Genomic DNA, 14775 nt, shown 5'->3' with positions numbered 1-14775 from the left:
TCTTGATTTAGAATAAACTGAGATGATATTCAGAGGAAGCAATCAATTCAATCAATGATGTACGCAATCTCACTGTGCCCATGACCAAACAACGGTTCAACGGCATGTGGCTCGAAGCAAAGTCAAATGTACCCTCAAATGTAGAGTACCCTCTCACGCAAGACCGCAAGAAGAGAAGCATTGCCTTGCAACACCGTGCATTTTGTCACTCCGGCAACTAGTAGCATATGTGGTACTCTGTATTATCAAATACTCTCTTCGTTTCAAATTATATGTTGTTTTACCTTTTTAAAATTCGTAACATTTACATATAAGAATATATCTAAGTGCAAAGTTAGAGGGTGTTTGGAAAGCAGGTGCTAAATTTTAGCACCTGTCACATCGGATGTTTGGACACTAATTAGGAGTATTAAACATAGTCGAGTTCATCATTTCCGCCTCCAAGCAGACAACTTACGTCACAAGCTGCACACATCACATCACACAGATGCCCGTTTCATGGGCCAACACCACTTCTTAGCCCAATTCGGCCCAGTAATGCGGACATCGGGCTTCTTGGCCCGCACAGGCTTCTCCCGAGACTTTGAGATTTCCATGTGAGCGTCGCGATGTCGGCATAGTGGGCTGCTTCTTTGAGATCTTAGGGGCCGCAGTCAATATTTGCCATAAACCTAGCTAGAAAGGCTGCTGACGCGGAGCCCACCGGCGGGGCCTTTTGCTGGCGTTCGCACCGGCCCGCCTGGGGCCCAGCAGCCCTGCGTGCTATAACCGCCTCTCTCTTCACAATCCGGGCGCTTCAGCTTATTTAACCGGCTTATCAGCCACCAAATAGTGTTTTCCTCTCACAACAAATCAACCGTTTTAACTTTTCAGCTGGCTTATAAGCTGAAGCGAACAGGCCGAGATCCGAAAAATTCTATTTTCCTTTCATTAAGGTATGTGCATCAAGGCTTCTTTTGTCCCGTACCGGTTATACAAACGACGTCTAACCTGTTGATAGGCTGCCTTCCGGACACGACGAACACCCATAAATTATTATTCAAGTGGTGTGGCTTCATGCAATCATGCCCCCGCCCCCCGCAGGTAACTTATATAAGTCCTAAACCAGCCATTACTACTGTGTGCCCTGGCTTCCCGCTAACCAACCCGTTACTGATGGAAATCTTCAGGTTCTAACCAGTTGCTTCTGGTGCCTAGCTTTCCTTCTACGCTGGCTATAATAATCCAGTCAAGCACACGACAGGATGTGCTTAGCTTTTTTTTTAGTTTCGAGTTCTCTAAATAATTGATTCACTCAGCTTGTTGGAACACCGCATCACACCAGGCGGAGACCAAGCAATGCAAGGCCAAGATTGGTCGAACCTATTGATAAGCTGGTTTCAGTAAGTCCGGTCCCATGAACCGGCTAAGGCCACGGCGCAGGCTCAGTGTCAAGTTTTTACAGCTTAACGTTAGCTGATCTTTTGCCAGGAAGACGTTGCTTTGGTAAATGAAATGGTAATTTTTGGCCAGGAAGACGAGGTTGCACGCACGGTAACACTGGGAAAAAGTGAGAAGTAACGTAATATGTATAGTAGTAGTTCATCACTCTGTAGTAATCTCCATTTATCTCAAGCGCAAATATACTATAAGACCGACCGATCGACATGCATATATAGTATATGCTCTCCCCGGGGGATCACCTGGTTCGCCCCATTTATTCAAATCCATTCGTCACATCACACAAGTACGTAGTAGTAGTTGTTGTATATAGATGCGAGGCAAATCGCACAGCCCGCACGCGCACGGCGCGCCGCGGGCGCCTAGCAGCTTGGGTAGGCGACCTTGCAGTAGGCGAGCGCGTTGCGGACGGTGGTGCTGGTGGTGAGGAAGCCGCTGTACTGCGGGTCGCGCGCGTACACGCAGAGGCACCCCTTCTGCTCCTCGCGCAGGCTGTCGCAGCACGACTTTAGGGGCGTCGTCCCAAACAAGAACGCGAACGCGCAGTCCGCCAGCCTCGTTGCGTCGCACTGCTGCGCCGGCGCCGGCGCCGGCGCCGCGTCCGCCACGCCCATCGCCGCCACCAGCAGCACCAGCGCCGCCAGCACCGCGACCGCCTTCGCCATGGCGCGCGGCCTCGTTCGTTCGCTGCACGAGTCGCGAATGCGGGCGCAGGGTGAGGTGCTGTGTGTAATGTGTTAGTGTGTAGGCCGGTGGTGCATGGGATGGGAATGGATCTGGCGTGGTATTTATAGGCACTTCGCGCGGAGAGGGATCGGAGACGTCGACACGGCGTTGCAAGGCAATGCTGCTTCTTGCGTGAGAGGGGTACTCTAGCTACGTTTGAGGGTACATTTGACTTCGCTTTGAGCCACATGCTATTCGATCAACATTGTTTGGTCATGGTAAGATTGAGTACAACATTAATTGAATTGATTGGTACAAGCACCTAGGTACATATCATGTGGATATATCATCATAGTTTTGTCATAAGTCAACATATGTTAAGTGCAACCAAGCTCATAACATTATATTTATGATGCTAAATATATACGGTAGAAATTATTATATGAGAAGTCTAATGATAATTACTTAGTATCATAAATATTAGTATTTTTTATTTAAATTTGATTAAATTTAAGGTAGCACGACTTAAATACAAAGCTAGATTAACATTTCTTTTGGGATGTATCTCGGGCGAATCAAAATGTTAACTCGAAACGAAAAACGCCGTCTACACATCTATGAACTGAAACGTGTAAATCTAACCACCTAGCTAGCTAATACCAGTAGTAGTTGTCAACGATAGCTGCGCTCAGACCTTGAAATCTTGCATAATTATTTTTGAGTATGCTTGAAATCAAACGTCGTGTGTACAACCAAAATAGTAGAGCTCAGCTGGGTTCAAGTTCTCGACTCAGCACATGCACTCGTATTTTTCTGAATTTATTTCAGGATTATATTTAACCGCCTAAACTCAGCATGGGTACTCGTATTTTTCTGAATTTATTTCATAATTTAATCAACACTATTATTTCAGTGGTGAGATATGGGTGCGCGTGAGCATTGCGTGCGTACTGTATAATTTGAAAAAAAGAACAGCAGAATGGGTCATCGTTGCTTGCTTTTGTGAGAGAGCTCGACGAAATAATAGTACTGTAACGTACTCTGCCGCGCCGACATGCGGTGGACGTGCGCCTGGACCGAAGGGTTACGCTGACAGACTTTTCTGTTCCTTACTATTCGCTAAGTCGCTATAGACGGAGGACGTCCTGCAGATAGGCACTAGGCAGCCAGAGAGGCGAGAAGGAATTAGTACACACGCATGGGCATGGTGTGCTTCTTTGGCAGATCGATTGGCGGTTCTACGTTGCAGTGATCGGTCCTGAATTTAATGTACGATATACCATGACTGGCGGAGCTGTGTACGAAATGAAAGCTGATTTGAATTTAAAGACTGCTATTGTGGTTCTGATGGCTAGACTATTTGTCATTCAGCGAATGCCGCCACAACAATTCGATCTGATCATGAGTGATCAACAGATAAGCTACTTGTTATATATAACGTATCTGATCTTGGACCTCACGTGTGGTTCAGTCACTGTTGTAGTACAATGGGCGCCATTTCTAAGCACGGTAAAACAGAACTGCACCGATCTGAAAGTATCGTGTTGTTGTTCTTGCTAACGAACCCTCCCTACTGTAAACCAGCATCTCAGGCCCCGTTCGAATCAAAGGAATTCTTCAAGAATTCTGCAACAATTGTCATAGAAAAGGTTATAAATGTACAATTAACCTAGCGTCGGCCGTGTTCAAATTTTGGAGGATACTGGCGCAGTGGCACTGCCAGTGCCACCTGAGCATGCCAATGTAACTAGCACCGGGAGTGGTATCTCGAGTCGCATTTTAGTATTTCAACTTTTTTTCGAAAAGGGAGAGCTTTATTTATTAAGGGAGTTTAGAGTACACCAAAGACTGATGAGTACACTCCGGGACATCCGCGAAGGATACCCGACACTCGCTAGTGCGGATGGCTAGGTGAGCTAGCTCATGCGTAACCCTATTCTGCTCTCTCCTAATTTTGACAAAGCTCACTCCTTGTAGATGACTCGCATCTCCCCGGATATCAAGGATTATAGGCGCCACCAGGGACCTTTCTAAACCCTCCACTCGAAGCTTCCCTATAACAGTCGAACAGTCCGACTCCAGAATCACAGCGCGATCAGGCCACCGAGACGCCATTCTGATCCCTTCAAGGCATGCCAGGGCTTCCGCTTCCTCAGCGTCTCGGCACTGTCGCAGCCAGCGCCAGTCCGTTAGGAGAGGATGGCCTTCCCCGTACCTGACAATTACTCCCACAGCTGCCTTTCCTGTCTCCTTGATGAAAGCTCCATCAACATTGAATTTGATCGCCTGCCCTATCGGAGGGGTCCATTTGCTATCACTCCCCAATCTTCTGGTACTCGCACGCGCCAATCTGCCCGCCATCAGTTTCTGCTTCCCTCGAGCATCCCCTACTTCGTTCTGTTGTCGGATTTGGAGCAGTGCTTCAATATATCTTGTCAGGAACAGAACAGACCCAGCGATAGAAATTCCTTCTCCTGCCTGTAGGACATTATTCCTGACATTCCAGCACGTCCAGATTAGCATGAGGAAATTCGAACAAACTTCAACATCATACCTGTCCAGGATCATCAGGAGCCAGTCCGGGCCTACATTCCTCAGGTCCCTCTCCGTTGGGAGCACTACATGCATGCTTCCTCAGGTCATGACGCAGTGCTGCTGCATGGGGACAAGTGATAACTGCATGGAAGCAATCTTCCACTGTGGAACCGCATAGCTCACAACTGCGCTCCTGGTCAAGATGTCAATACTCCTTATTCGCTCTCGTCGGCAGCCCATTCCTGACGACCTTCCATGCGAAAACTCTCAGCTTGGATGGAACAGCCGCACTCCATACCTTCTTCCAGATGCCTCGTTCCCCTTCTGCGCTTGAGCTGGATCCTGTGGCACCCATCTCATATTTATCTCTCATGGCGAGTCTATAAGCACTCCTGACCAAGAAAGATCCCAGTTTTCTCGTAGTTCCAAGCGATCCAGTCCGTGCACAGTGAAGACGGTAGCTTGATTTTCAGAATTTCATCCACATCACACGGGTGAAAGAATCTTCTCACCTTTGCTTCATCCCACGTGTTGGACTCCTGATCCACGCTCCCGACTGGTTTCATACCATAGGGCCGCGGCAGCCAGTTATCTCTCCATATGCGTATGGACGTGCCATCACCCACCCTCAAATTCTATTGCCCTCCAAGTTTGTGATGCTTTCCCGGCAACCACAGTATAAAGCAAATTCCCTGCAGGGAAATATTTCGCTTTCAAGACCTTGGCACATAAGCTCTCTGGATAGACGATTAGGCGCCACGCCTGTTTAGCCAGCAAAGCTTGATTAAATAACATGAGATCCCTGAAGCCCATTCCACCCTGGTTCTTGGGCAAGATCATGGTCTTCCATGGAATCCACTGGAACTTACGCCGACCCCTTTCCGAACCCCACCAGTAGGCGCGGATTGCTTTCATGAGGTCCTCGCAGAGGCCGCCCGTTAATTTGAACACGCTCATAGTATAATTCGGAAGGGCCTGGGCCACTGATTTTATAAGCGTTTCTTTACCTGCCGCCGATAGTTCTTTCTCCTTCCACGCTGACATCCGCTTCATGAATCTCATTTCAAGAGGCTGGAAAACACCTCTCTTGAAGCGACCTTGGGGGGTAGGGAGACCCAAATATTTCTCCTCAAACTCTACTCGTTCCACTCGCAAAATATTTCGCACCTGTTGGACAGTCGCCTCATCTCTTCCTTCCCGGACTAACATGGAACATTTGCTTGGGCTTAACAGTTGACCGGTGTTCCGTTAAAAAATGGACAGGGCAGTCCTGACATGTTGCGCCTGCTCAGCGTTCGCTCGAAAGAAGGCGGCTATCATCAGCGAACAGCAGGTGGGATATGCTTGGCGCCGTTCGACACACCTTGATACCCTCTAGTCTTCCCAGGCTTTCGAAATGCTTTAGCAAAACAGAAAGGCCGTCAGCAACTAGAAGAAATAGATAGGGCGAAAGTGGATCACCGTGTCGTAGACCTCGCGACGGGGTAAAGGGTGCCAATGGCGCCCCATTGAAGTGAATAGTGTAGCGTACAGAGGACACGCAAGTCATGATTCACTGTACCCACTGACTTTGAAAGTCTAGTTTCTCCAACAGATTCTCTAGAAAACCCCAGTCCACTTGGGCATACGCATTCGATAGATCCAACTTATACACACAAAATTCCTCCTTGTCACCAGCTCCCTTCTGTATTGCATGAATACATTCAAAAGCAATCACAGCATTGTCTGTGATCATACGCACAAAGGCACTTTGCTCTGGTGAAATGATTTCTCCCAGGATTGGTCTCAGCCTATTTACCATACATTTCGAGATCACTTTGTAGATAAGATCTCAAAAAAAAAGATCACTTTGTAGATAACATTGCACAAGCTAATGGGCTGGAAATCTTTCAGCTCTTCAGGATTGTTACCTTTTGGAATAAGCACAATAGCTGTATCATTAATCCCTGGGGGCATGATCCCATCCGTAAAGAAATTCTTGACTGCAACTTTCACATCCTCTCGCAGCGTATCCCAGTGCTTCTGGAAAAAATGCGCTGGGAAGCCATCCGGCCTTGGCGCCTTTAGTGGTCCCATTTGAAAAAGTGCATCTGAAATTTCTTGATCTGTGAATTCCTTACATAGCTGCTGGTTCATCTCCTCCGTGACCTTGACTTCCGTTAGCTCCAATAGCTCCGTAGGGATAACTCCCGGATCGGCCTCATACAATTTCCTAAAGAAATCCACCGTCATATTCTTCAGGACATGTGGATCCTCCCACCAATTTCCTTCAGCATCTTTCAATTTCTTGATGCGATTCTTCCTTGACCGCCACACTGCTTGTCGGTGGAAATAGCTCGTATTTCTATCACCCTCCTTCAGCCATGCTACACGTGAGTGTTGCAGCCACATCATTTCTTCCCTATACAGCAATTCATCCATTCTATCTGTTATTTTCCGAATATCATACCTCCCGGCTGACGGGTCTCCTTTTAGCGCTTCCAGTTTAACTCTCAATTCTTCCAGCTCGGCTGTGACCGACCCAAAGTTCTTCTTACTCCAGGATTGTAGAGCCCCTTGAACCCGACGAAGGGCTGCCACCACTCCGCCCAGCGGCCCTTCCCTGTTTGGGGCTGTACACCAAGCCTCTTTAATCTCATGCGCCAGCGACTCTAGTCGTTCCCACAGAATCTCATACTGGAAAATCCGAGTCTTATGTCGTTCCCAATTTTCCTTCCTGATCTCCAGCAGTAAAGGGTAGTGATCGGATCTGGAAGACACCAAGTGATGCACCGTGCCATCAGCAAATAAGTCTCGCCAATTAGTGTCCGCCACAGCTTTGTCAAGCCGCACCTTAACGTTAGCCGCCCCCTCTCTACCATTATCATAAGTAAAAGGGAGCTCGACGAAACCCAAATCCACAAGGTCACAGTCATTCAACGCATCCCTGAAAAGGGCCATTTGTCTCTCAAATCTTTCGTATGCGGAAAAATGCTCAAAACCCCACATAGCTTCGTTAAACTCACACAAAACTAGCCAAGGTAACTCCGACTGCGAGCGCAAGCGTCTAAGCGTTTCCCACATGTGATGACGGTTCTCCATCCTGGGCTCCCCATACACGAAGGTGACCCTGAACCAGGGGTCACTTGTGTTAGAGATATGTTTCCTTTATGTATTTACCCCAATGTATAAGGGATTCTGTGTATATGTACTACCACCTGGACTCTACTTATATGGGTCTATTGGCCCCCTGGGAATACACGCTGATTATTCCTAACATGGTATAGAGCCAAAATCGATCTAGGGTTCATCAGCTCCTGCCACCACCGGCTGGTTCCGTGTTTTTTTTCCCGTCGGCGCTGCTTCGGTCGCTCGTGCGGCGCTCTTCTGGCCGCCTGGCGGTCCGTCGCCTTGTCGCTCGTGCGGCCGCCCATCGATCTGCCGCCACGCTGCTCGTCCGGCCGCCCGTCGGTCATACGCCGCGCCGTTCGTCCGGTCTCCCGTCGATCTGTCGCCGCCCGCTGACTAGATTGGCCTTGCGCTCATGCGTTCCTCATGATTGCTCTGTTCTGCCTGTGAGACCGTCCGTGGTTGCTCCGTCCTAATTGCTCGTGTGTGGCTCGTGATTGGTTGGATTGTGCCCGTACGGATACAGATTGGCTTCTACACTCGTGCGTGGCTTGTGCGACCTGATTGATTGGATTGTCCCTGTACGGATAAAGATTGGCTTCTACAGACAGCACCTATCTACCTTCCTGATGGCTTCTATAGGTAGCACCATCTCTGTTCCTCGCTATTCGGTGCTCTTCGATGGCACCAATTACACGGATTTTATACAACATATGAGGGTGCACATGCGCGGTCTTCGTCTCTGGGGTGTTCTCTAAGTGATCTTCGCTGCCCTGTTGTTGTGGCTCCGCCTCAAGAGCCTGTGCCTCCTTCTGACTCGACGAAGGATCCTGCTGCTTCCTCAGCCTATGACAAGAATGTTACTGCATATCAGGAGGCCTTGGATCTGTATCGTGATCAGCTGACATTGTACACTCAGTGGGTTGATGATGATGCTCGTGCTGCTTCCATCCTCGTCGCCAGCATGCATTCTTCGTTTGCTTCTGAGATTGTTGGTTTGTCTACTACTTTTGAGATGTGGTCTCATCTTCGTCGTTGCTATGCGCCGTCTGGAGATGCCCTCTACCTTTCAGTGGTTCGTCAGGAGCAAACACTTCAGCAGGGAGATTTGACTGTTGATGCCTTTTATGCTCAGATGTCTGCTATATGGCGCCAGTTGGACACTCTCTGCACTGCTGGCTGTCGTACCTGTGACTGCTGTCATGCTCTCCGAGCTGAGCGCGACTTCCGACGTGTCTACGAGTTCCTCACTCGGCTTCGATCGGAGTACGAGCAGTGCCGCGCTCAGCTACTTGCACGTCACCCTCATGTCTCACTCGTGGAGGTGCTCACTGCTGTTCGCTCCGAGGAGACTCGTCTTCGTGATGCTGGTCTTCTGCCGCTTCCTCCAGTGCCCACAGTGCTTGTGGTCTCACCTACAAGGTCTTCTACATCAGCTCCTTCGATGACATCTGTTTCCTCGATAGCTTCTTGGGCTGCTGCTTCACGTGCTCCGTCATCTAGTAAAGGCCGTCCTTACTGTGATGATTGTGATTGTGCTGGCCATTGGGAGTCCCAGTGCTACAGGAAGAAGAAGCATCATCGCTGTCCTCCTGGTGCTTCTTCTCCGGCTTCGACGTCTACTACGTCTCCTGCTTCGTCTTCGACTACTGACAATACTCAGCAGGAGATTCTATGGCTGCTTCATCACTTGTGCGTCTCCTCCCCTTCTGCTGCTACAGGTTCTGCTGGTTCTGCTACGGTGTCTTCCAGCATTGAGAGACCACCATCTTCACAGTCAGGTACTCTTCCATGGATCCTTGATTTTGGGGCTTCTTTTCATATGACTTCGGACTCTTCCATTCTTTCTTCCTTACATTCTCCTTCGTCACCTATTTCTGTACTCACTGCGGATGGTACTTCTCTTCCTGTTGCTGGTCGGGGATCTCTTGAGACTTCTTCTTTTCACGTTCCTTCTGTTTCATATGTTCCCCAACTCACCTTGCAGCTCATGTCCGCAGGTCAGATCACCGACCATGATTGTCGTGTTATCCTTGATTCTGATTCTTGTTTTGTTCAGGATCGTCACACGGGGTCCCTGATTGGTACTGGCCGTCGGCTCCGTGACTCTCAACGCCTTTGGCAGCTTGACTAGCTTCGTCTTCCTTCCGCTGCTGCTGGTCTTGCTACTTATTCTTCCACAGGCACATTTCAGCAGTGGCATCATCATCTTGGTCATGTCTGTGGATCTCGATTATCTTCATTAGTTCATCGTGGTCTTCTTGGTCCTATCTCAGGAGATGTTTCTCTTCATTCGTGTCAAGGTTGTCGCTTGGGAAAGCATATTCAGCTTCCTTATCATAGTAGCGAGTCTGTCTCTCAGCGTCCTTTTGATTTAGTCCACTCAGATGTATGGGGTCCTGCTCCCTTTTCTTTGAAAGGGGGTCACAGATACTATATCATTTTTATTGATGATTTCTCTCGCTATACTTGGATTTATCTTATGTCCTCTCGTAGCGAGGTTCTACCCATATATCGACGCTTAGCTACTATGATTCGTTCTCAGTTTGCCACGTCTATTCGTGCTTTCCGTGCTGATTCTGCTGGCGAGTTCCTTTCTCGACCTCTCTGTGCTTTCCTCGACTCTCAAGGAACCCTTCCTCAATTTTCTTGTCCTGGTGCCCATGCGCAGAATGGTGTAGCCGAGCGCAAACATCGTCACCTCCTTGAGACCACACGTGCACTCATGATTGCCTCCTCTGTTCCTCCTTATTTTTGGGCTGAGGCTATCTCTACTGCCACACATCTTATTAACATTCAGCCTTCCACTGCCCTTCAAGGGGGATTCCGTTTGAGCATCTTTTTGGACGTCTACCTGACTACTCTTCGCTTAGACTATTTGGTTGTGTTTGCTATGCTCTTCTTCCACCTCGGGAGCGTACCAAACTAACTTCACAATCTGTTGAGTGTGTTTTCCTAGGCTACAGTTCTGAGCATAATGGATATCATTGCTAGGATTTGGTCAGTCGTCGGATGCGGATTTCTCGTGACGCTGTCTTTGATGAGCCTCATCCATTTTATCCTCGTCCTTCCTCTGATGTTTCACAGTCATCTTTGGTCGAGCCGCTTTCTTTCTTGACTTTCCCCGATACACCTATTGCTTTTCTGCCTCCTTCGAGCCTTGTACCTTTGCCTACAGAGTCCCCTTCTATTTTGCCTTCTTTTGTGGTTTCATCTTCTGAGCCTTCTCCTTTGGTTCCTGACTATTCCGTGAAGCCTCCAGTGACACATGTCTATACATGACGGGTTGTGTCCTCTCCGCATGATTCTTCTCCTGATGTTTTGGCATCTTCTTCTGACACCCCTCCTTCGCCTGCGCTTGAGCCGCTTCTTGGACGTGGTTGTCGAGTTTGTCAGCCTCCTGCTCAGTATGATCCTGCCACTTTTTCTTCTACCGTCCTTTCTGAGCCGACTTCATATCGCAATGCTATCCTTCATCCTGAGTGGCAGGAGGCGATGGTGGCAGAGTTAGCTGCTCTTGAGCGTACTGGTACCTGGGAACTTGTTCCTCTTCCTCCTCGCATTCGCCCTATCACGTGCAAGTGGGTATACAAAGTCAAAACTCGCTCTGATGGTTCTCTTGAGAGGTACAAGGCACGTCTTGTGGCTCGTGGTTTTCAGCAGGAGCATGGTCGTGATTTCGATGAGACTTTTGCTCTGGTTGCTCATATGACCACTGTTCGTACTGTCCTTGCTGTTGCTTCTATTCGTCAGTGGTCGATCTCTCAGCTTGATGTCAAGAATGCTTTCCTTAATGGTGAGTTGCGTGAGGATGTCTATATGCAGCCGCCTCCGGGGTATTCTGTTCCAGAAGGCATGGTTTGTCATCTTCGTCGTTCTTTGTATGGCCTTAAACAAGCCCCTCGATCTTGGTTTGAGCGTTTCTCTTCTATTGTCACTGCTGCTGGTTTCTCTGCTAGTGACCATGATCCTGCACTCTTCATCCACTCTTCTCCTCGTGGTCGTACTCTTCTTCTCCTATATGTTGATGATATGATTATCATAGGGGATGATTCTCAGTTTATTGCCTTTGTCAAGGCTCAGCTTTATGAGCAGTTTCTCATGTCTGATCTTGGTCCTCTTCGCTATTTTCTTGGGATCGAGGTTTCCTCTTCGTCTGATGGTTTCTTCTTATCCCAGGAGAAGTATATTCATGATCTTCTCGGTCGAGCCTCTTTGACTGATGAGCGTACGGTTGACACCCCGATGGAGCTTAACCTCCAGCTTCGTCCTACTGATGGTGAGCCTTTGGCAGATCCTACCCGCTATCGCCATCTTGTTGGGAGTTTGGTCTATCTTGGTGTCACTCGTCCGGATATTTCTCATGCAGTACATATTCTCAATCAGTTTGTTTTCGCCCCCACACATATTCACTACAGTCATCTTCTTCGTGTTCTGCGCTACCTGCGTGTCACTAGCTCTCGCCGTCTTTTCTTTCCACGCTCTAGTTCCTTGCAGCTTCGTGCTTACTCTGATGCTACATGGGCTAGTGATCCCTCTGATCGCCGGTCCATTTCTGCTTACTGTGTTTTCTTGGGTGGTTCTCTCATTGCATGGAAGACTAAGAAGCAAACCACGGTTTCCTATTCTAGTGCAGAGGTTGAGTTGTGTGCTATGGCGTTGTTGATAGCAGAGCTCTCCTGGTTACGGTGGCTACTTGAGGATTTTGGTGTTTCTTTGACTGGACCGACTCCTCTTCACTCTGACAGCACGGGGGCTATCAATATTGCTCGGGATCCGGTGAAGCATGAGCTTACCAAGCATATTGGTGTTGATGCCTTCTTTGTTCGGTCTCAGGTTCAGGATCAGGTGGTTGTTCTTTAGTATGTGCCTTCAGAGCTCCAGGTCGCTGACTTCTTCACGAAGGCACAGACTCGTGCACAGCATAGTTACTTTCTCTCCAAACTCAGTGTTGTAGATCCACCATGAGTTTGAGGGGGAGTGTTAGAGATATGTTTCCTTTGTGTATTTACCCCATTGTATAAGGGGTTCTATGTATATGTACTACCACCTGTACTCTACTTATATGGGTCTATTGGCCCCCTGGGAATACACGCTGATTATTCCTAACAACTTGCACTAGCACGAGTAGAGACATCGATGTAACGAAAATTCTTCTCTAATAACTTGACCTCGACCGACTCATGCCAAAAAAAGGGCTAAACCTCCACTCCTACCATCGTTATCGACTGCAATACAGCTCTTTAAACCTAACCTCCATCTCAAATTGGCTACTCTATTTTCAAAATTACGAGTTTCACATAAGAAAACCATAATCGGGCTTCTGGCTCTAACTAGAGCTGATAACTCTTGAACTGTCCAAGAGAGCCTGATCCCTTGACAGTTCCAGCATAGAGCATTCATTGCCCCTGGTGGGGCTCGCCTTGAGCACCTAGCAGGTTGTGAGTAGCCATTGTTGAAGATCTCGCCATGGGATCTTGAATCTCCTACGCCTCCTCCTTCTCTTCCAAGCGCACACCGTTCCTAGGACCTGCATGCAAACCCGCACCCCTCAAAGGTGCAGAAAGGCCTTCTAGTAGCATCCCACCATTACGCATCTCCTTCAAGGATTGGGCGATCGCCTCCGGCTTTAAAGCTTTCTTCTTCTTTTGCTTGTTAATATCTTTCACCACGCCCGGGCTCCTCACCAGCGACTTGAGCTCCTGTGAACCCCTAGCTTTGGATTTGGCCAACAACAGCTGGTCATGGAGGCTAAGCGGGACGCCAGTCTCCAGCTTCTTCGCTGCCTCCTCCTGAGCGGCCAGAGAGCCCTCACTAGATCCCATATAGGAGTCGATGCCCAAAACCCTCTCCTAAACATCCACCGAGGTATCCTGTGCACTTGTGGCAGCAACCACAGGGGTAGCAGTTTGCCCAAGGGTCTCCACTGCTATTTGTTGTACTCTATGTGCTAGCTCAGCAGCAACCTCAGGCGTTACAGCCACATTGGCTATAGAGTTCGCCTCCACCTGGCCATCAGTCCTCCCATGTTTTGTCTGCCTCTCGTCCCTCCCAATTGGAAGGTTTTGTTGCTACTGCATCTTCCCCTGATGGCCCGCATTCAGAGATGACGAACCAGAGAAGGAAGTCACCCTCTCCTTCTGCAAGCCACTGAAGTTGAGACCCCTCCTTGCCGATTGAACCGACGACTGGAAGGAGAGCATCCTACCCACACTTTTCTTGAAAGGCAAAGTACACAGCTCCGTTCCAATCCTCACACCTCTTTCGTTTAACTTTTCATCCGGGCACTCCTGTTCCGCATGTCCGAGACGACCACAGTAAAAGCAAAAGTACGGGATGTTCTCATATTTCACCAAGAACTCCATAAGCCCTCGGCCTCTGACTCTTATCTGCACATTATGCTAAGCATCACATAGTGCAAAACCAACTTGCACTCTCTTGAAGTCCTTCACAGCTTCACCCACTTCCAGCACTCATCCTACCTTTGCTCCCAAGGCTGTGACAAAACCTGTAGTCATTATAACCACAGGGATAGATTTAATGATTACTTCAGAGAGCCTGGACAGGCCATCATAGCGAACAACAATAATCGCATCTCCTTTAAAGCTCCATGGTCCTCCCCTCAGCACGAAATTGAGAGTTATCAGATGTGAACTCAAGCAAGTATATGTTGTCACTCAAGTCCCTTGAGCTCATATTCTCCCACACATTGCTCAACTCTAAAAACAACATTTTTTTATTTGAAAGTACGACCAGAGTAATACCTTGCCACCGCATACCACTTCATCTGCTCTCCTTCCACGGGTTGTTCTTCCTCGAAGATGTACTCAAATTCTTTTGCCTCCAGTTCTTCCCCAGACGCATTTTAGTATTTCAGGCTTAGAAGTTAGTGGTTGTCAGTTGGCGCCACGACTATATGTCGCATATGTGACAGATAACTATCCATCGCATATGCGTGGGTCCCACTTGTCAGCGACAGTTTCGTGGGTCCCACCTGTCGGCTCCTTCCTCTTCCTCCATCCGTGC

At 48.6% G+C, this 14775-nt stretch overlaps 1 protein-coding gene across 1 annotated transcript; it reads right to left on the bottom strand.

The window, feature by feature from the left end:
- Window positions 1–1550: 1550 nt before the first annotated feature.
- Window positions 1551–2185, bottom strand: LOC101753790 (non-specific lipid-transfer protein 2P-like). Its single transcript, XM_004982612.3, has one exon. It carries the CDS (start codon window positions 2103–2105, stop codon window positions 1803–1805), a length of 303 nt encoding a protein of 100 aa, XP_004982669.1. The 5' UTR covers window positions 2106–2185; the 3' UTR covers window positions 1551–1802.
- Between the last annotated feature and the right edge of the window lie 12590 nt (window positions 2186–14775).

Source organism: Setaria italica, chromosome IX, assembly GCF_000263155.2.
Source record: "Setaria italica strain Yugu1 chromosome IX, Setaria_italica_v2.0, whole genome shotgun sequence".
In the NCBI taxonomy this organism is placed as follows: domain Eukaryota; kingdom Viridiplantae; phylum Streptophyta; class Magnoliopsida; order Poales; family Poaceae; genus Setaria; species Setaria italica.
Note: the sequence above shows the minus strand (reverse complement) of the source record. Positions and strands in the feature narration are given on the sequence as shown.

Excerpts from the sequence above, each read along its gene's own strand:
- LOC101753790 (XM_004982612.3), bottom strand. The coding sequence starts at position 2,105 with ATGGCGAAGGCGGTCGCGGTGCTGGCGGCGCTGGTGCTGCTGGTGGCG.